This window comes from Dicentrarchus labrax, unplaced genomic scaffold, assembly GCF_905237075.1.
Source record: "Dicentrarchus labrax unplaced genomic scaffold, dlabrax2021, whole genome shotgun sequence".
Classification (NCBI taxonomy): domain Eukaryota; kingdom Metazoa; phylum Chordata; class Actinopteri; family Moronidae; genus Dicentrarchus; species Dicentrarchus labrax.
In genome coordinates this window covers 21302495-21323649 of record NW_026136711.1, presented here as the reverse complement: position 1 = coordinate 21323649, position 21155 = coordinate 21302495, and the positions used below count along the sequence as shown (strand labels likewise).

Genomic DNA, 21155 nt, shown 5'->3' with positions numbered 1-21155 from the left:
CTATCATAGGTATGTATGTTGACATTAATGTCCATCTGGCTAGTTTAATTTCAAGACAGCCATTCAGAATCCAGAAGACGTCAGGAAGGAGAATGTCCAGAGCTGTGAGGAAGTTGTTATTCTTAAGAGACATAGGTCTGTCTTACTGGTTGATACTGAGGTCTCATCTTCACCCATGCCGCTCATTAACTGCAGAAATCATGCCGTTATGGAACTGAAAAGGAAGGAAACATACAGAGATAAGTTATGAAAGAGAGAATAAATATCACGTTAACTTCAGAATTATAATTAATTTGTTTCTAATATCAATGAGTATGTGAGCACTATGTTTGCTTCTACTGCTGGTTTCAGACAAAAGAACAATTTCTGATCATGGTGGCAACATCTTATAATAAAAATAAATTAATAAATAAATTTAGCATTTATAAGGAGTACACAAAATATTCAATCATAGTTTATAACGGCAGGATAATGTAGTTTTAATGACATTTCTAATGTCCAGTATTTGTTTGCAGTTAGACATGTTCTATATTATTACAGCAGCTTTTTTATTTTTTACTATATTGCCATTCATTATCTGTTAATACAGCCACCTCCACTTGACACTGTTGACAGAAGTGTTATAGTTGTGACATTTATAACTTATATCTGCTTAAAACTATATTATATTATAGTGTGTTATAAACTATTTATTATATGATTTTATATTGCTTATAAGTGCTAAAGAGGGAAACATTAATGTTTGCTGTCACAGGTTTTGTATTATCAATAATGGTGGTCAGCGATGAATAAAAACTTTAATCAGATATTCAGGCTACACAGTCATTGTCATTGTCAATCTGATAAATCACCCTTCATAAAGGTTTTAGTAATGGTTAATAAATAATTTACTAATGTTTTATGCAACAGTTGTAATGCATGTTGTGGCTAATGTTCATCCTCCTCCAGGACACTTGATTTGTGTTTTTCGCTCTTTAGTTCATCAGGAAGACTCATGTATCATTTGACCTTTTGGAAAGGTGCTGCAGAGCATTTGGACCAAAATTATTTATTAACAACCATTAACTATTACAACTTCAGACTTAGTTGATTACTTTTAACATTTATAATTGCAGATGACTCACTAACTTTTCCTGTTTCCTGTCCTACTTATCACAAAGTGAGAAACTCTTGACCATTTATTAACGGCAGACATGTCTATTACCCTTTATCAAATAGTTGGTACCATATATAATTTATTTTTCTTTACTAATGATGTGTATTACTGACTTGCAACCTGGTAACCCAAAAGTTGATCTCATTAATGGATAATAACTGTTGCATAAAACAGCAGTTGTTCATTAATTTCATTGTAATTGATCCATAAAGCATAGGAAAACCATTTATTAACCCTTAAAAAAGCCGTTGAACTATTCATAAAGGGTGACTTATCAGAAAGAGGTAGCCTTTGGTCCATCTTTCCTGAGCCAGTGACAGTGTAGAAATAAACAGACCTGTTTGTTCATCAATATGTAAATAATAGGATTGAACAGTACCAAGCTCTTTGAGAAGAAGGCAGGGATGGCCATGGCTGTAGCTGAGAACGCAGCTCCCTTGTTGAAGAAGATCCATGCAGCAAAGCTAGCATATGGTGTCCAGGCAACCAAGAATCCCAACACCATCAGGAAGCACATGTGTGTCACTTCCCTCTCAGCTTTCTGAGTGGATGCTGAGTCCTGCTGCTGTGAGGCTGCCTGTGATGTGTTGAACAGCAGAGCAGGAAGGTTAGTAGGACATACCTGTCCTAGTACAATATGTCAGTTTTATCCAAAACAATAGGTGGATTGATACCGTTTTGTATATAGATCTTTTTTGTGGACTTGTGTAAAACATTACTGCACAAAAAGGGGCAAAATACTATTAAAATAATAATGAGTAAGGTAATTAATGGGATGTTAGAGGGAGGTGGCAGGACTTCCATTTTATGGTACTTCTGCTTATCTACCCATAGTCAGTGGTTACTTTACAAATAAATACTTCACATAAAAAATCATATGAAATGGCAGATGGAACAAAGGACTCACTGTATCTATTAGTGCTACCTTTGATGAGGCTAGACCTCCACTCTGATGGAAGCATCAGGAATTCAACATGTGCCTTTGAGATGACCCTCACTTCATACAGGTGCTGAAGGTCATTAAAGGCCATTCAGGGTAGCACCTGTGGCACAAGTTGTAGCATTGCTTCATTTACTTAAGTAGAGAATCAGAATACTTTTTGCACCACTGATGGAGTGGCTATGTTTTTTTATATACACTTGCACTAAAAACAACAACTCATTACTCAAGTAGTCTTTTCACTGCATGCTTTTACTGCATAGGGTTTCATTCAAGTAGCTATTAGTTTGTTTGTTTGTTTACAATCTTAGTGCCATAGGGGCTGTTTGTGTGAATGATTTTAACCTGAACCTGTCAATTGTTGTATTCCATCTCTTTTTCCAATTCCAATTATATGTTACTGCTCCCCAAATCGAGCTGGGTCGTAATTGGTGAGAGTTTGCTGGGCTCCTTTGACTACTAGGTAAGTTAAGTGAGCTCATTAGTGGATTCAGCTGTCTGCTTGAGTGAGTGCTGCTGGCTACTGAGCACCATGGCAGAAATGTTTAATTTGGAGACATTTGTAGAACATCCTACAGTTGAACAAGTAAATAGTTGTAGGAAGGATGATTTAGTGGAGATAGCTAATCACTTCAATATTCCCTTTGTCAGGTCCATGCTTAAAAAAGAAATTAGAGAACGAGTGATTAGTGGATTGGTGGAACAGGGTGTGATTACTCTGACTGAGCAGTTGGAGTCTGGGTCTCTTCCCAGTTCCTCAGCAGAAGCAGTGAGTGGTCCAAGTACTGAGACACCCTCAGACTCTGGGGAAGTCTACCAGGCAGGTGAGCGAGGGAAGACCCCGTTTATTATGCCTAAGTATGATCCTTCCCCACAGAGCAGTACTGGAAATACCGGGGACCGGCTTAAAGTCCGTCTGGCTCGGCTGCAACTGGAAGCTCATGAGCGGGAGATCCAATCCCAGTTCCAGCTCCAGTTGGAGATAAGAAAAGCTGAACTTCAGGCTGAGACTGAGAAGGCAGTGAGACTGAAACAACTCGAGCTTGAGGCTTCTGACATAGGGTGGAGTGCTCCTAGAGGCTCAGGTATGTCACCACCTTCCTCCACCAGCTCGCCTAAAATAGTGTTTGACATTAGCAAGCATGTGGCTTTAGTACCTGTATTTCGGGATAATGAAGTTGACTCCTATTTCAATGTGTTTGAGAGGATAGCGGCTGCTTTACAATGGCCACCTGAAGTATGGACGCTTCTGCTTCAGTGTAAAATGCATGGTAAAGCTCAGGCTGCTATGGCCGCACTCCCTGTTGAAGATAGCTTAGATTATGAAACTGTCAAGACAGCTATCTTACGAGCATATGAACTTGTGCCTGAAGCGTACCGACAGAAGTTTCGAGGTCACAAGAAAACTTCTGCTCAGCCCTATGTTGAGTTTGCCCGTGAGAAGGGAACTCTGTTTGATAAATGGTGTGCAACATGTAAAGTTAGTGATTTCAATGCGTTGAGAGAGCTAATCCTATTAGAGGACTTTAAAAAGTGTTTGAGCGTATTGTTGTGTACCTGAATGAACAGAAAGTAGGTACACTTTCTGTCGCCGCTGTCCTGGCTGATGAGTATGTGTTAACCCATAAATCTGCTTTTTCTCCAGACTCTGCTGTCTCACGTCCTTCCTCTCCTCCCAGATCCTCTAACCCACGTGGGCTGAAAGAGGGAAGGGAATGTTTTTACTGCCACCAGGTCGGCCATGTCATTGCAAATTGCTTGACACTAAAACGCAGAGAACAGTCCTCACGCTCTTCTCAAGCAAAAGGGGTAGGACTGATTAAAGCAGATCATGGGGTGAACACTGACTCATCTGATCAGAAAATTGATGACTGTTTTAAGCCATTTGTGTTTGATGCCTTTGTGTCACTGACTGGTGAGTCAGCTGATAGACACTCCATACAGGCTTTGCGAGATACTGCGTGCTCTCAATCTGTTATTCTGGCATCAGCTCTGCCTTTTTCTGATAAAACTGCTTGTCATTACAGTTCAGTTCTTAGAGGAGTTGAAATGGGTTACGTGCCACGGCCAGTGCACCGCGTCCATATTCAGTCCTCCCTTGTTACTGGATTCTTCCCAGTAGCGGTTTGTCCTGAACTGCCAATCCCCGGTATCGTATTCCTGGTGGGGAACGATATCGCAGGAGGTAAGGTAACTCCCACACTAGAAGTCCTAGATCAACCTCAGTGTGATGGGATCCGGACATCAGATCAGACACCCCCAAATGTATTTCCAGCCTGCGCTGTAACTCGCGCTCGTTCCCATGAAACTAGCCCAGATGATCGGGAAGTTTTGTTGTCTGACAGTTTGTTCATGTCAGTTTTTTCAGGTGACAAAGAGGAGAAGAAAGAGGCTGAGAGTTTCTTATTGCCTGTTCAGGATGAGTCTGCTGAGCAATCGCCCTCGCCTGGCCCAGAACTGCAGTTAGCTGGAGGTGCGCCATTTCCAGTCAACTGAGCGCGCTTGAGCCAGATGCAGAGAGCAGACCCGACACTGCAAGAGTGCTTTGCCAAGGTGGTGAGTAACGACAAAGCAAGGGATGAAAAAGTAGCATATATTATGGATGGTGAGATGCTGTTACGTAAATGGTCTTCCTTCGTAACTGGTGATTCTGATTGTGATTCTGTTTACCAGATAGTAGTTCCTGCAGGATGCCGCCAGCATGTGATGTCAGTGGCTCATGAGAGTAAGTGGGCAGGACATTTGGGCATAACCAAAACATATCAAGCCATCCTCCGACATTTCTATTGGCCAGGTCTAAAGTCTGACATTTCTAAACATTGCCGTGCTTGCCATGTGTGTCAGGTTGTCGGGAAACCTAACCAGATTGTCCCTCCTGTGCCATTACATCCCATTCCTGTGATAGCAGAGCCATTCGAGCGAGTGATTATCGACTGTGTAGGTCCTCTACCTCGAACTAAAAGTGGAAATCAGTATCTGTTAACCATTATGTGTGCTGCCACTCGTTACCCAGAGGCTATTCCGCTCCGTTCGATAACCGCTAGTGCCGTAGTGAAAGCTTTACTGAAGTTTTTTTCTTCTTTTGGATTACCGCGGGTGATCCAGACAGACCAGGGTTCTAATTTTAAGTCTGGTCTCTTCAGACAGGTACTCAAGAGCTTGAGTGTGCACCACATTGTGTCTTCGGCATATCACCCCCAATCACAAGGAGCTTTAGAGCGCTGGCATCAGACGCTAAAGTCGATGCTCAGGAAGTACTGTGTCGAGACTGAGAAACAGTGGGATGAGGGAGTTCCCTTTGTCTTGTTTGCTGCCCGTGACGCTGTGCAGGAATCAATTGGCTTTAGTTCTGCACAGCTTGTTTTCGGCCACACACCCCGTGGGCCGCTTAAGTCACTGCACGAACAGTTCTTGTCTTGTGAGTCTGCGCCCAAAAAGCACGCGTTAGACTACGTCACCCAGTTCTGTGAGCGCCTTCAACGAGTTAATATCCTCGCTAAAGCCACCCTTAGTGACTCACAATCCACCATGAAACGCTATTACGATCGTTCCGCTGTATCTCGCAGTTTTGAGGTGGGCGATAAAGTTCTGGTGTTGCTGCCCATCACCAGCTCCGTTTTCGCCGCTAAATTCTCCGGTCCGTATGCCATTAAAGAGCGTCTCAGCGACACTGATTATGTACTCTGTACTCCAGACAGAAGGCGTTAAGACTAGAGTCTGTCACATAAACATGTTGAAACGTTACCAGTCCTGCGAGGACAATGTTAGCTCTGCTGTTCCCTCGTCCTTAGTAGCCGAACCGTTAGAGGTTAAAGCTGCTGCTATCATTGTGACAGAATCTGTGGGCGCTTCCCACGAAGATGATCCACCAATGCACGTCCCTACACATCAGCCGGTCCGCCTTCCAAATTCGGAAATGCTTGCAAACTTGTCATGCTGTTTGCAGCATTTAACTGCTGAACAGCAATGTGACCTGGAGGTGCTGATTGAACAGTATTATAGGCTATTCAGTGATGTTCCAACCCGCACTTCTGTTTTGAAACATGATATAGAGGTAAAAGATGCGCGTCCCATAAAACAACATGCTTACCGTGCCAATCAGACTAAACGTCAGTTGATGAAACAGGAGGTAGAGTATCTCCTACAAAATAATTTTGCTTCTGCTAGTTCCAGTCCGTGGAGTTCGCCGTGTTTGCTAGAAACTAAGTCCGATGGGTCTCCCAGGTTTATCACAGACTTCCGCAAAGTAAATGCTGTTACTGTTCGAGATTCGTACCCTCTCCCTCGCATGGAGGATGGCATTGATCACCCTGTTGCTTACTTTTCCCGCAAGTTCAACCGACACCAGGCAAATTATTCCACCATTGAAAAGGTTAGCACTACAGCACTTTGAGGTCTATGTTGGGTCTACTTCTCTACCTGTTACAGTGTTCACTGATCATAATCCCCTTGTTTTTCTGTCCCGCATGTTTAATCACAACCAACGACTCATGCTGTGGGCACTGTTGGTCCAAGACTTCAACCTCGACATCCGTCATAAAAGGGGGTCTGAAAATGTGATCGCTGATGCTTTGTCTAGGCTGTAGAACTTAGCTATGTGTTATGTATGTAACCTTGACGTCAAGCCGCAAGGGCTTGTAATTTAAGGGGGGGAGTGTTACGGCCGCCGCTTTAGTTTATATTCATTATGGTGTTTCATGTGATTTCCCTGTTGAGGATTGGTCTTCTTGAGCAGAGACCGCCTACTTCCTGGTTGCTGTCCCCTGACTTCAGTGATTGGTGTGGCTGCAAGTCCACTGAAGCTACCAATCAGGAGACTTCAATCAACCTCAGCTGCACTTAAATAGCTTGTGTGTCCACAGTTCAGGGCAGCTGTGAACTAGTGATCAGTTCGCCTTGCTGTTGGTTGCACACCATTGTGTTAGAGTGTTTGTACTTTCTAGTGTTGCCTGGCTGTTATCTGAGTGGATTCAGCCAGTGCCTTTGTATCTTTTGTGACCCTTTAAGTTGTTCAGTAATTGCTAGTTTGGTTTTGTTTCTAGTTTGTAAGCTTATGGGTGCTGATCTCTTTTTGTTCTTCAGTATTATCCAGTCATTTTCATTTTGTGTACTAGTTACTTGTCAGCACCTGTATAGCCTCTCCTTTGTTGTATTTCATTGTGCAAGCACACTCTCCTTAATTAATTAAAACACCTGATTTTAACCTGAACCTGTCAATTGTTGTATTCCATCTCTTTTTCCAATTCCAATTATATGTTACTGCTCCCCAAATCGAGCTGGGTCGTAACAGTATATACTCACTTGCGAGTTTATTAGGTACACCTTGCTAAAACTTAATGCAATCTCTTGCAACAGCGCTACAATAAATCCTACCTTCATGAAGGTTTTGTTGAAACTGTTTTAGAGAGATGTTGATTCAACTTTGTTTTACAATTGGAGACTGTAGATTGTGGTGCTGTTGATTTGTTTTGTGTTATTCTCAAATGTGTGGGTGGATAAAACACAAAAAGCACAAACTTAACAATTCCTTCTGATTCAGTGTGTAATGTGACAGATTAGCCAGCAGATGTCACCTTCTACTGGACCTCTATCTTTAGCTTTAGCACATTAGCACTCACATGAGCTGCAACCTATATATTGCACACTGAATATACAGTCCTCTCCTATCCCTAAATTCTGAAATATCTGCAACATTCATATGACAGTTCATGTCATAACACATTCAACATGAATTCTCCGAAATTCTGACAATACAACATAAGAATGTTTTAAATTGTTTTTTTATGCAGGAATTAGGTCATATCTACATGTTATGTGTCAATTGTTTTTTGCCTTTTTTAATCTTTTGGCCTAAAAATCCTACCTATGTAATCAAAGATAAGATACTAGTTAACAGATATAGAAGGAAAAAGATGAAAAAGGAAAGAGTCCATATCTGTAAAGGTGAGAATAAATTGTTGCTATAGTGACAAATATCACCACATTTATCAGCTTAAAGTAATTTCTGAGCAATGTGGGTTGTGAGTGAGGGTCCCAAATACTACAAAAACTGTTTCCATATTTATAAAAATATATACAAATATATGTGTTTGTTTGTCTGTCAGTATTAGTATTGTAGTTGTATTATGTTGTCTGGGTGACCAAATCCTTCCACAAGACAGTACTGCAGCGACGTTCAGTTAGTCCATAAAACATATTAGGATACAATATTGTCAGTATTGATAGACAGTAAGAAAATATTAAAGTGACATGTTGCGTAGGTGCATGCAACTAAGGCGCAGAGGACAGAGAGGAAAGGAAATAAATTGTGTTTGAAGCAGGATGTTTTAACCAGAGACCTGCAGTGCCTCCCAGGGGACAAACACTGGAATATGTGATACAAGGTAAAGTAATATTGTTACCAAGTAAGAAAACAGGAAATGTGGAAAAAATGATTTTATTAAGTAGTTATAGTTATAACATGATTTATTTAAAAAAATAACAATATACTTTCATTTGGATAAGAGAAATTGATTTTAAGGGACATTACACTGTAAGATTTTGTAAAATATAGAGGGGGGATGAGGGAGAAAAACAAGAATTCTTGGGGAACTAATTACTAAACATAATAATGTAGTTTTTGGTATAGGAAGAAAACTAAAAAAAATATTTATTTGGTCAAGTAGAAAAGAGTAGTAAAAACAGCTGAACAGAAAATCAGGTGTCTGATATTGAAATGTACTGTCACAATAGATATTTCATAAACAATAAGGTCAAACTGTAAGTGGCACTTCCATAAAATAAAAAATAATAACATAATAATATATTTTATTTCTAGCACTTGTTGACACAAAATCAACAGTGCTTTACAGAAACCAAAATAGTGAAACAGTGAAAAAATCAGTCAAATTATAGCGTTAGTGTCAGAAAATCATCTTTAAATAACTAAGGTCCCCACAGAAATTAGCTGCCTCTGATGGTCATGTTATTGCAACAATTGCTATAATATATAGAAAAGAAACACACACCAAGGGTTGTAGTGAGGTGCTGTTCATTGGAAGTAGATGTGAGAGCACACTGTGGCTCCATATGAATTTCTCTTTTTTTCACACTATGACTTTTTGGCCCTACCAGCCTTCTTCAAGATCTGTGCACTTAACTGTAATTAAAGTGTAAAATGGTTTAACAATGACACTTTATATTACTCTGTTATTAAACTCAATAAAGCTCTGAACACGCACTGTCTTGAATTACAGCCTGTTCAACAAGGTTTCTCTCAGTTTCAGGTGTTAAAGGCACACAGGTGTGGTCTGCTACTTGTGACACCCACAACATTGTACAGGTCTATTATAAAGTGTTGTACTTCTATATCTCTGCACCTCATTAACTATTTTATATACACATTTTCCTATATATTTTAAGCAGGAATATCACAAATGTAAAAATAAACAGCAATTTTTGTAGCTACATTCATACTTTAATTCAATGCCTCTTTATTTCTCAGGATTCTTGTTTGTTCCTGAATAACTACAGTAATGTACCCAATAGTTATGTATTAACACATTGTATTTACCTCCTATTATCTAATGTATTTAAGCATAGTATGATTTAAAAATATAATACCAACGGTTCTTTTAGACTATTGCTGTTATTGTTAATATTGTTAGTATTGTTCAGATTTTTCAACACTTCATGTTTCTTAGCCAATAAAGATATTATTATATCCTATAAATATTTAACGGAATTCCGGTAATTAATATTAATATGCCTACTGGAATTATAATGATTCAGATACTGTATTTAGCACAGTTTATCATTTCTTTCCTTTCTAAAAACATACAGAAAACTATTTGGCAGCTAAATTCCTTAGAATAATCTTTTTCCTAGACGTCTTGTTTTATTCCCTGGTAACAATCGTGATACAACAAATGCTTCTGTATTCTATATTATTTTCAGAAACATGCTGCCAGCTGGAATACACAAGAGAAATAGAAATGTTTGAATAGTATATCTAAATTAATAACCTGGAAGATCACCTCAGTTCCCTTTTTGTTTTTTGTTGGTGTTTTTTGGTGTCTGGGGCTGGGGCAGTTTGACTGACAAGTGAAACAGCTTATGATATATGGTCTGCACTCCTCATGGCTCCATTTCAGTCCTTTTTTCTTGCAGTTTAAATAATGGATGATCTCTGAGTTCTGTCACCTCTGTCATCCGGACTTTCTGCTGTGCGCAGTGTGTACAAGCCTGTGAAGGTCTGAAATGCTTCTTTATTTGATGTCTTCTTTAATGTTACAGGAGGTAAGTCCTTTGCTGGAGTACACAGAACTTTCAGTCTCTGTGTGGAGAAACAGAAGGATCATTTTCCATTAATGTCCACAGTATGTTGACTGTGGTAAAGTAATGAATCTGCTCAACTACAATTATGTTTTTTCTATAAAATACACACCTACTGTCAATAAAGGACAGGCAAGGCTTAAAATCAAAAGCTAAACTTTTGTTTTGTTTACTGTTTTTGCTTGTGCTTGCACTTATCTCTCAGACTGTCCACACAATGACAGCATTAGTTGTTTCAGCAATTGTCCCAAAACATGTTTATGTTTAAGTGAGAAAGTCTTTTAGAGGCTGTAGGAAGTATGACTCTTTTCTGACAAATGAAGAAACAGAGCCACAAAGTCCACAGAGGGATGGAAGATGGAGCTTGTGGGTGGTTGGATGGGTCAACAAAACATCAGACTTAAACGGGTAAACACTGTTCATTTCCCATTTCCAACTAACAGTTGCACTAACACAGGTTTCTTTTAACTACGACTGATCCCTAATCATGACCAAGTTGCTTTATGCCTAAACACTGCATGAAAATTTGGGTAAAGAAACTGCAGCAAACACTACAAACCTTTGGGAATTTTGCAGCCTTTTTTCAGTTTTTTTTAGTTTTTTACATTTTACTGAAATGAAAACATGTGCATATTTAATAATAAGCACCAACTAGAAACAAAAGTTTGGTAAAGTTCGCTCATTTAACCTGTCACAAATGTATACCTTTTTCAGGTTTCAGGTTTTCAGTTGGTAACCATTCTACAGCAACTACATTGTCTGATCTACATATGTTTATAACAACATGTGACTGTACCTGTCTCAGTGTTCCCGGAGTGACATTCACAGCGTACAGCATCCACAGAGGAATCATGAGTGTTGAAGAGAGAGTAAAGAATCCACCAATGGCGTAGCCCCACCAGGGATATTCATAAGTGTTGTTGAATTTGAGCGGGGTATATTTGACCAAGGAGAAAACAAATGTGCACTAAAAAAACACACAAGCAGAGAGGAAAGAGAAAGCATTATTAAAGTAGCTTAGCCTATTACTTAAACTCCTGAGGTGTCCAACCTAGGAATGGCCTTGTTGACACACTTCACTTCAGGCTGATGTTACCTGATGTTGTGTGTTGTGCTCTTCCAGGGTCAAAACTGTGAGGGGCCATCAGGGACATTATTCAGAATTACCTCTCACAAACACATGTGAAATGTTCTTACATACACTACTGAAACACTCTCACATAAACAACTGGAAGATTATTCGCTCGCACACACTACTGAAAAGCTCAACAGTGACAACAGTGACACACCATGTTCAGCTTTTAAATATATTTTTTTCTTGACCAGGTGTTTCCTCAGGTTAGACATGTTGCTCTGGCCAAAGTCTGCATGTCCTGACTCACTGTGAGTTGAACAAGCTGCAGGGGCAAATGTAATGTTAGTCTCTCTCTTTCTCTCTATACCCTACCTTACTCTCTCACCCAGATGCGCTCTCAGGTACTGAATTTTGGTACGACTGAATGTAATTTGGTCACTACCCTTAAAAGTACAGAGTTCTGTACCCACCAGTACCAGGCGGATCATCCATTCCCACACACCACCACGTTGTGAACCTGCTGGCAGATCAAAAGTCCAACTTCAACCTGCGACAGAACTGCTTGCAGCCTATCCTGATTCAAAGCAGCAAGAGCCTTTTTCAGTTCTTGTTCGGCTCCACTGAAGTTGGTACCATTATCTGACCTTAGGTGTGCTACTTGTCTTCTCCTGCTGATAAAACAGCAGCAATCATCAATGCATTTTTGACTGCAGCTTGTCATACAAGTAAATATAACTGAATCACTTGATCTTTCCTTCCTTACTTTGACTGATAAGCCACAGAGTCGTGAGGCGGTGCGTGTGTGGTTACGGGTGTGGGTGTTTTTAATTGTGCTTTAGGACCTAACCTCTCTCTCTCTCTCTCTCTCTCTCTCTCTCTCTCTCTCTCTCTCTCTCTCTCTCTCTCACCCAAACAAATGGACCTCAACCAAAGTAAGCTTCTTGGTATTGCTACTTTGCAGCAAAGACTGCAGCCAGACATAGAAGGTGAAGCTGGATACACAAAATAAACGCAACTGGGAGCATATTATAGTTTGGTCTATGAACTCTCTCTGGATTGTGCCCATCTCAATGATTTTCAGGCTGACTAAAGCAGTTTGACCAGTCTGATTGCCAGATCGGCCACAGCAGAGTGACTTGGGGTTTCTCCAAAAGTTGATTCTGTTTAAATTTTTCCACCTCTGCATTTCAGGTCACTAGATGCACCATTCAAAATTAGTGAGAGGAGTTGTTTTTTTTTTGCCACAGTGTCTGATTTGGAATCAGCCCTAAGAATTGTGTCCACTCTGACAGCGAGGACGGATGCTTTCAACTCAAGACAGGGAATAGCCTTCAGCGGTGTCACTCTGGCTTTACTGAGCAAAAAGGTGACCTTGATGTCCTGATTTAGCTTCCAGATGTATGTTACTGTTCTGTATCCACTTTCTCTGGGATTGGCAAAATGATATAGTTGGGCATGCCTTACCTTTCCAAAGTCCACTGGCTTGATGCTAGGGATGGTAATTGATTGATATTATTGATACCAATGCCATTATCAATTCTCCTCCTCAAATTTGATCGTTTGCTAGTTATGGGTTTACTAGCAGTTTGCACACCAGTCCCAGTAATTATGTCCAGTGCCGCATCGTGCATTAAACCTGAGGCCTTGATAGTAGCACAACAACACTCAATTTACACAGCAAATTAAAAGTGCCTTCTGGTCATTGAAACAATGTATTTGCTCTTACACCAAGAAAAACATATTCAAAGCGCATTTTCTCAAGATAATAAAATAATTAACTCTTAATCTCTATATAACAGCATTAAAACAAATAATTATAAGCACTGCAGCTGCCATAATTTGCAATACAGCAAATGGTCAATTATTTTGATGTGTCCGAGACGGAAATTAAAAAAAAACACTGTAGAATTGTATTTTTTGCAAATGTAAAGCTTGAAGAGAATTATTAATCTTGGTCTTTTTAAAGTACATGTGGTGGCAGCTACAGATAAACAAATCACATATCTAAGTTCTATAATTTAATATTTCTTCAGAAGAAACAAGCCAGTGATGAGTTAATAATTTACACAGATTCTTAAAAAAATTCATTCAAATTGACATTGAACAGCCTTGAGTTGCAATACAGCACCCAATCAATGGTAATGGTTTCCATCTGGTTGAGACATGGACTACCTTCAGGACAGAAGCCTCTGGCAGCTGTCAGATACACTCGCTTGTTAATACAACGTGAACAAAGTTACAAGGAAGGCAATACTTACAGTACAGATAGCCGGTGTGAAGTACTGCCAACAGTATTTCATGAAAGGCCATGGTCGATATCCAATCATGTCCTGTATGTTATCATACAGACGATCTGCACCTGAAGAAAATAAGTAGTTAGCGTTATGGTCTACACAGTTGTTTCTAATTTCAGAAAAAAACAGATTGCTAAGACAATATTACATTTTTATTCTGTATCTTTTTGTATTCCAACACATCTCTGAGGAGACAGTAATACTGACATTGAGTGAAATATTCAAACTTAAGAAAATTTCCAGTAAATTTAAATTTTTCAAAAAATTCAGCCTCACATAGTTGGTAACTTAAACTTTAAGATCTCAACTTGCATTCAAAATAGTTACACAGGTTTAAACCAGGGGATCCCAACATTTATGGCCTGTGACCCCTTAAAATGAAGCAGTGTCCATCCACATGTCCCATCCTTGGTTGCATTTGTCTATGATGAGGTTAACCATGCCAGTCATGTGATTCTGTTTATTTTGAATAATTTTCATAGGAAGTCACATGAAAAGAAGCAGATATTAGAGCAATATGTGAAAACATAAACTTTGTATCGCATTCATTTACCTCTTTTTCTTTATATCCTGTTAACTGTCTCATGACCCCTCAGGGTGGGAACCACTGGTTTACAAACTACATGAGCTTATAAAGGGAATCCAGCAATGGCTCTGGTAGCTTTTACCAAGTTAAAAGATTTTCTTACCATAGATCCATCCAACACAGACAGACTGAAGAATAGCAAAAAGCAGGAGTGTCATCCCACTGCAGGCATAGTAGTCGAACAGCTGGAAAATGTAAAGGCCTCCCTGCAATACAAAGAGAGAAGAGTACTTCAAATGAGCCCAAACAAGGTTGTCATCATCATGTCAATATACAGCAAACAAGGTACAATTATACAAAGGTTCTACAAATAAGTATTTCCTTTAGGTTATCTGCTTCTCTCTTTTATGTCTTCACCAGTAACTGCTTTGTTTGTTTTTATTTAAAAAAATGTACATTTGCTACATTTATTACATTGATATATACTGTAAAGAAAGTCTAATTTATTAGAGAAATCAGTTTCACAAAGTTTTCACCTCTCACCTCTGTGACCATCAGAAGGCCAAGAAAGAAACTTCCAACAGAAATGGCAAGAAGAAGGAGTTTACGGCGACAGTTGTTTTGAAAGAAGGCAGGATACATGTCGGAGATGGTTGTGACCAGTGCCTCTTGATATACAAACTGTAAAAGTGAGTGATGAAAAGATTAAAGAGATTATTTTGTATTAATACAAAAGTAATGTATTACGGTGTCTGAATGTAAGTATTCAATTCCAAACTGATAAATGGTCCTACCTCGCTATCTAATCCTAAGAAGATGATCATAACAAAGAAGAAAATAGCCCAGAGCTGGGGAAGAGGCATTAGAGCCACAGCACGAGGATAAGCTATGAATGCCAACCCTGGACCTGCAAATGTGCATGGAAAAAAAGAAACATTCTTAAACACTTCAAACTTCTAAACTATCACTCTGCAGTTCTGTGAAGCATTATTAACCCTCCATACCTGATTCAGCCACCAATGAGATATCCACACCTTGTTCCTTTGCCATGAAACCAAGCACAGAAAAGATGGCGAAGCCAGCTATAAAGCTGGTTAAACTGTTTAACAGGCACAGGTAAACACAATCTCTGTTGGAAAGAAAAACAAAACATTAGTAAACTGGTGCTCTAATACAAACTACAATAAGTAGTTTGAACAAAACTGAACTGAGTGCAGATAAATAAAATACAAACCTGTAGCAGTTGTTGCTGTACTTGTTGTAACTTCCTAAAGACGTCAAAACACCTGTGCAAACTCCATAGGAGTAGAAGATTTGGCTGCCAGCATCCATCCATACCTGATTTGGATGAATATATGTTTAGTTAATATGGAAATCTCATAGAAGTTAAATGTATACCATCTACTATTAATATCTACACATTAGGAAATGTTTTTAAATGGTTTTAAGGTATCTGCTAAGTTGTAAAATGGTCATACTCAAAGTAGACCTATATGAAAAACTTCATTGTAAAGTAAGTAATAATACTCTGCTATAATAATTATTTTAACATGGTTTTCCTACATAAAAAAATAAATAAAATTCTGAATCTATGAACTCTTGTTGTTTGAAATTGGTATGAATAATCATCTTCCACACAGAGCCACTAGCCTAGCTGTAGACCAGCTTATGGTTATATTCAGACATTCAAAGCACTTGGTTAAGGCAAAAGAGTTAGAGAGAGAGAGGGAAAGATTGTACCTCTGGATCAGTGAGGCGGGATGGGTCTGGGTAGAGGTAGAACATGATTCCATCTTTGGCCCCTGGTAATGTAAGACCACGAACAAGAAGCACCACCAACATTACGTACGGGAAAGTGGCAGTGAAGTAGACCACCTAAGACGGAACCAACAGATGATTTTTGTGTCACTTTTTAAGATTAAATGCTGTGAGAACAGGATTTACATGAAGTCAGACATTACAACATTACCTTTCCGGTTGTTTTCACTCCATTCCAGACACAGAAGTAACACAATGTCCAGGCCAGAAGTAGACAAAGGGCCAAATCCCAACGAATGTTACCAATTTTCTCAATTCCACTGGACAGGCCCAATATTCTCCTCCTGCAACAAAGTTTTTTAAGAAACAATACAACAAAAGCAGCAGTCTTTATATGATGCCTTAACTCATGCTACAGTACTTACTCCCAAAATTCGACAACTGAAGATGTGCTACTTCCGTACAGCAGAGCCGATGTTTGATTGTGACCATGCTCAAAACAGCCGTCTTACATGAAAATATAAGAGAGGTTAACAAGGTGAACTCATTGCACAGTTTTATGTCATAGCTGGAAAATAATGGTACCTGTGTTCCAGCTGTTGTGACAGCTTGCCCATGGCAGCTCAGACCTGAAGGATGAAAACAGGTAAAGAAACGTCCAAGCCAGTATGATGATGTAATACACCCCAGTGTACAAAACAACCACTTGGCTGCCGTAACCTAAGCCTGTAGAAAGATGGAGATTTCATATTGTAATACCATGAATAAAAACTGTTAATGTTTGTTGCTGAGAAAGCTATCAAAATTGACACCAATTCATGATTCAAAGATCATGTCCAAATATAAACTGTATGCCAGTAATACATTAAAGCAGCGCCAAGCAAGGTATTGTTTTTGGCCACTTCAGTGCACATATTAACAACAAGATCACACACACGTTTGACATATCATTGCCATGTGGAAAACAGTTCTGAGGTACTTGTACTTTACTTGAGTATTTCCATTTTATGCTACTTCATTCTTCATACTTAGCTAGCTAAAGTGCTTTGACAGACAAAGCAAAAACAGGATACTCAGAAGGAAGTTACAACAGAGAGCCAGGCACTAAGGCCAAACAAAGGCAAGAAAGAATATCAAGAATGAGTACGTTGCTTTTGACATTTCTGATAATATATCACTACTTCTTCTTGTAATGGAGTATTTCTACATTGTGGTATTGGTACTATAAAAAAGATTTTAAGAGAAAGAAATACAAATTTAAAGGATATCAAGTTGATATAATATAAGACGTTAGCAAACAGATGCCTATTAACAAATCATAGCAAACGTAAGTGATGGCATTTGTTTTTCCTCCTGGGGCAAGTTGTTCAGTTGCTTCATTACTTAATGCTGGGTTATGGTTGTTGTATAGTATATCCATATATATGAAGAAACAAGGTGTTTTCTCTCTGAGAGAAATGCCCTCATCACATTCACACAGTTATATGGCTGGACTAGACACGGAAGTCAGCTAGTATCAAATGCCTACTGCAAACACTGCTGATGATTTAAAAGTACTACACACTAACAATAGCAATCAGATTTTAAAGACGTTAAAAAGTTGTAGTAATAGACTCATGTAAATTGAAAGCTGATTGAAAGAATTATAGGCAGGCACTGGCAGGAGTAGGTAGCATCAGAGGAGCAACTAGTATTTCACCTCCACTTCCTCATTGTAACTAAAAATAAAATAATAGATAACTACGGCAATTGACCTTTTTCACAGCAGACATTTCGACTTTTCATAGCAGTAAGCTATTTCAGTGAGCCAGCAATAATTAGTGGGTTTGCAGCAATTATTAATGTTATTAAATACACCTGTTTTTCCTGCTATGACATGTCAGAATGTGTGCTGTGAAAAAGGTCTAGTTCAACTGAAGTATGAGGGAAACAGCAGTTTCAAGCTGTGTTCATAAGCATTTGTGTATGGTGAGTTTTTTTTTAACATCACACAGAACTGTTTTCTTATTTTTGTAGCTGATAGAAAATGATTGCTCTGAAGACTTACCTTCAAAAAGAGGACAGATTTTTCTCCAACATGTTATTCCACCCTGACTGGTGAACTGGCCCAAAGATGTCTCGAGGAAGAAGAGTGGGATGCCACAGGTGAACAAAAACAAAACATAAGGTATGAAGAAAACCCCTTTAAGATAAAAAAGAAAAAATTAAATATCTCATTAAAGCTTGATAAAATTGGATAAATTTGTGCACACAAATAATTATTTATAAAGATGAATGTACTTATGTAGCAATAGGATCTGTTAATTAATAGTAAGCTTGTCCTTTAAGGTTATACAGCTGTCAAAGAGGTGTAACTATTTATTATTAAGAAATCATAGTTACTTTAAAACTGTATTGATGGAGTTTAAGTTTTTTTCCTCTGCTGGCATTAGAAAAATGTTGCTCTACAAGCCAACTCTTAAGTGAACTTAATCCTTGGCAAGCCAGCTACAGCACAACCTTTGGTACATGATGTGCACCTGGCCACAACAACAAAGATTTACCTCCTCCATTTTTGTAGCAAAGGTATGGAAACCTCCAGACATTTCCTAGGCCAACAATGTGTCCAGCGACGGCCAGAATGAACTCAACCTTACTGCCCCACTGTTCCCTCTCCTGAGGTTTGGCCTGAGTGTCTCCTGGTCGTGTTCCAAGGTTCATCAGATTCATTTTCACCTGTGAGTTTTGTCTTTGGTCCATTTCAACCTTTAGTAAGAAGTGTATTTGTGTATTTGTGATTTTTTTGTTGTATAAACCCATATTAAATTCCTAAGATTCTTTAGGATAAAATACGTATAGCAAATACATCTTTTAGAAAAACCAATGAATGTGTGGGGACACACTATATATTCATGGTTTTATATGCCCTTTCATAATTTTTGCCTTAAATTCAATATTTCTATGTATAAGTGCAGTAAATAACCCATTAATGCCTTAAACAAAAGGAAAACATAAGCTAGATTTTAATATAATATACTATATATTTAGAAGTCAAAACTAAAAGATGCACAAATTACCTTCAGCATAGGAGTGTTTCCTCCTCTGACAGTTGCCTTCGAAATAAAACACCAGCCTCTCTCCAGGAATAAGTTGAGTGAAATGGGTTTCTGAGGAGTGGCCACTGAGACCAACATAATCAGTCATTTCTTTAGAACCAATAGAAACCAATAAAACAGCACACACACACACACACACACACACACACACACACACACACACACACACACACACACACACACACACACACAGTTTTTGTCTGTTTGCCAAGATAAAACAGATAACTACATTTCTTTATCTTTGGGCTACACACTTACATGTAGCACATCTGTTCTCCCCTTGTTGTTCTGTAAAATACATTTGAAAGCGCTGGGTCATAGTTGCTTCATTCGTTTCATGAACCAATAGTAATATGTGTTTTCTTTTTGGACTCAGTTGATACAAAGCTGCAGTTTCCCTCTCTTCACTTTCGTCTCACATTGCATAACAACAGGAACAAAAGCATCTACTCAGAGGATTAGATTTCTCACCTTTCTCTGTCTCATTGTTCTCTTAAAGCCTTCTCTTAATTTAGTATCTGGTGGTCCTGTGGTGTCTTTACAGTTACACACAAGTGAAAACATTTATATCTGGGGGGGGGATGATAATAAGATGCGCAGGTTGCATTCTAATCAATCTTTCCAGTGTTTAACTATCAATGTTACAAGGATATATTGTGCACGTAATCAGTCTCTGTGATAATGGAGGAAAGGAGTGATAGTCAACTTTAATTTAATAAAAAAATTTTTAACTAATACATTTCTGTGGCAATGTGACCACATTTCTGAGTTTATCATACTGTCTTAAGACAATAAGTATGCACAATATATCCTTGAAATAATCCTGTTTTGGATCATATTCAGAATATGATTATCTAAACACTGGTGCGTTTTAAGATTGTATTCTCTGCGATAGTGGAGGAAAGGAGTTACAAGCAATAGTCAACTTTATGGAGCTGTACCAACCATAAATTTATCAAGCAATTTTATTTAATTATGGGATTCATGTTGAATGTTTCAAAATACCCTTTAGAGGGCGCTGGTGGTGTGCAGAAAGTGTCCAGATTCCTCTGAGGTCAAAGAGCAGACAAAAAGAGGAAGAAAAAAACAAGCAGAGTTTGGTGTGCAAGCGAGCTACAATGAGAATACCAAATGGTTTTATTACTTGAAAGTTGTTGTTAAAGAGATACTCAAATTGTGGTTCACAAGCAGGTGGAGGACCAGGATTTGTTCTGCTGTAGACAGTTATTCTCCGGTGAGTGTGTTGGCTTAAACTGCATGTGCAAAAAAAACTTGTATGCCTCCAGAATGCTTAATATGGATATGCGACACAGAACACTTGATGTGTTTTTGTTGTTGTTGTTGTTGCTTAGGGGATGTTTTTGTTTCTTTGTTTCTAAGGAGACCCTGAATGGGAAGTCAAATACTGCATGTTTGCAGGCACTAGAGGGAGACAGTGGTCTGCAAAAGAGCTTTCTCTGAAACTGAGGCTCATCCTGTCCAGTCACAAACTTCCCCACACACACAAATATTATGTATACGGTAATTGTATCAAATGATGAAATTTGAAAATGATACTTGATTACACATACCTAATGTCCTCAGTTTTTTCTAAAAAAAACAAACGTTTGTAGTACCTGCACACCAGCAAAAATGCTTCTAGTAGAAAGGTGATGTTTAATTGACAAAATATTAAAGGACCAGTGTGTAGGATTTAGTGTAGTTGCAACTCGCCTCCCCTTCTAAGCCCGAAGGAGAAACTAGGGTGGCCCCTATCTGGAGCCAGTGTTTGATTTGTCCATTCTGAGCTACTGTAGAAACATGGCGGTTTAACATGGTGGACTCCATGGAAGGTGACCTGCAGCCTCTGTAGATGTAAAAAGCTCAGTGATGGGAATAACGGCATTACTAACGGCGTTACTTTTTTTTCCAGTAACGAGTAGTCTAATTGATTACTCTTCCCATCTTAATAACGCCGTTACCGTTACTGCCAAAAAATGCGGCACATTACTATAATTG

At 38.8% G+C, this 21155-nt stretch overlaps 2 protein-coding genes across 20 annotated transcripts in view; one reads left to right on the top strand and one right to left on the bottom strand.

Moving 5' to 3' along the window:
• Nucleotides 1–19520, bottom strand: part of LOC127371756 (green-sensitive opsin-like) — a 146216-nt gene extending 126696 nt beyond the window's left edge. For 3 of the 12 annotated variants that reach the window (XR_007886441.1, XM_051414793.1, XM_051414794.1), the window contains exons 1-15: nucleotides 19416–19519; nucleotides 19119–19222; nucleotides 18606–18807; nucleotides 18110–18244; nucleotides 16648–16788; nucleotides 16488–16569; nucleotides 16274–16406; nucleotides 16045–16179; nucleotides 15539–15642; nucleotides 15309–15433; nucleotides 15099–15211; nucleotides 14848–14985; nucleotides 14468–14570; nucleotides 13743–13843; nucleotides 11206–11376 (exon numbers count right to left, since the gene is read on the bottom strand). Coding sequence is in view for 10 of the 12 variants with exons in the window: in XM_051414793.1 (XP_051270753.1) it covers nucleotides 11206–11376; nucleotides 13743–13843; nucleotides 14468–14570; nucleotides 14848–14985; nucleotides 15099–15211; nucleotides 15309–15433; nucleotides 15539–15642; nucleotides 16045–16179; nucleotides 16274–16406; nucleotides 16488–16569; nucleotides 16648–16788; nucleotides 18110–18244; nucleotides 18606–18807; nucleotides 19119–19222; nucleotides 19416–19476 (1848 nt within the window). In the remaining 2 variants the exon portion in view is untranslated. Of the gene's footprint in view, nucleotides 1–138; nucleotides 215–1493; nucleotides 1734–8516; nucleotides 10411–11205; nucleotides 11377–13742; nucleotides 13844–14467; nucleotides 14571–14847; nucleotides 14986–15098; nucleotides 15212–15308; nucleotides 15434–15538; nucleotides 15643–16044; nucleotides 16180–16273; nucleotides 16407–16487; nucleotides 16570–16647; nucleotides 16789–18109; nucleotides 18245–18605; nucleotides 18808–19118; nucleotides 19223–19415 lie in introns of those variants that run through there. The other 9 variants (XR_007886442.1, XM_051414796.1, XM_051414790.1 and 6 more) reach the window with 8 other exon arrangements.
• The window catches only part of LOC127371757 (sodium- and chloride-dependent GABA transporter 2-like), a 143384-nt gene that overhangs the window by 98995 nt on the left and 23234 nt on the right, over nucleotides 1–21155 (top strand). The window lies entirely within an intron of this gene.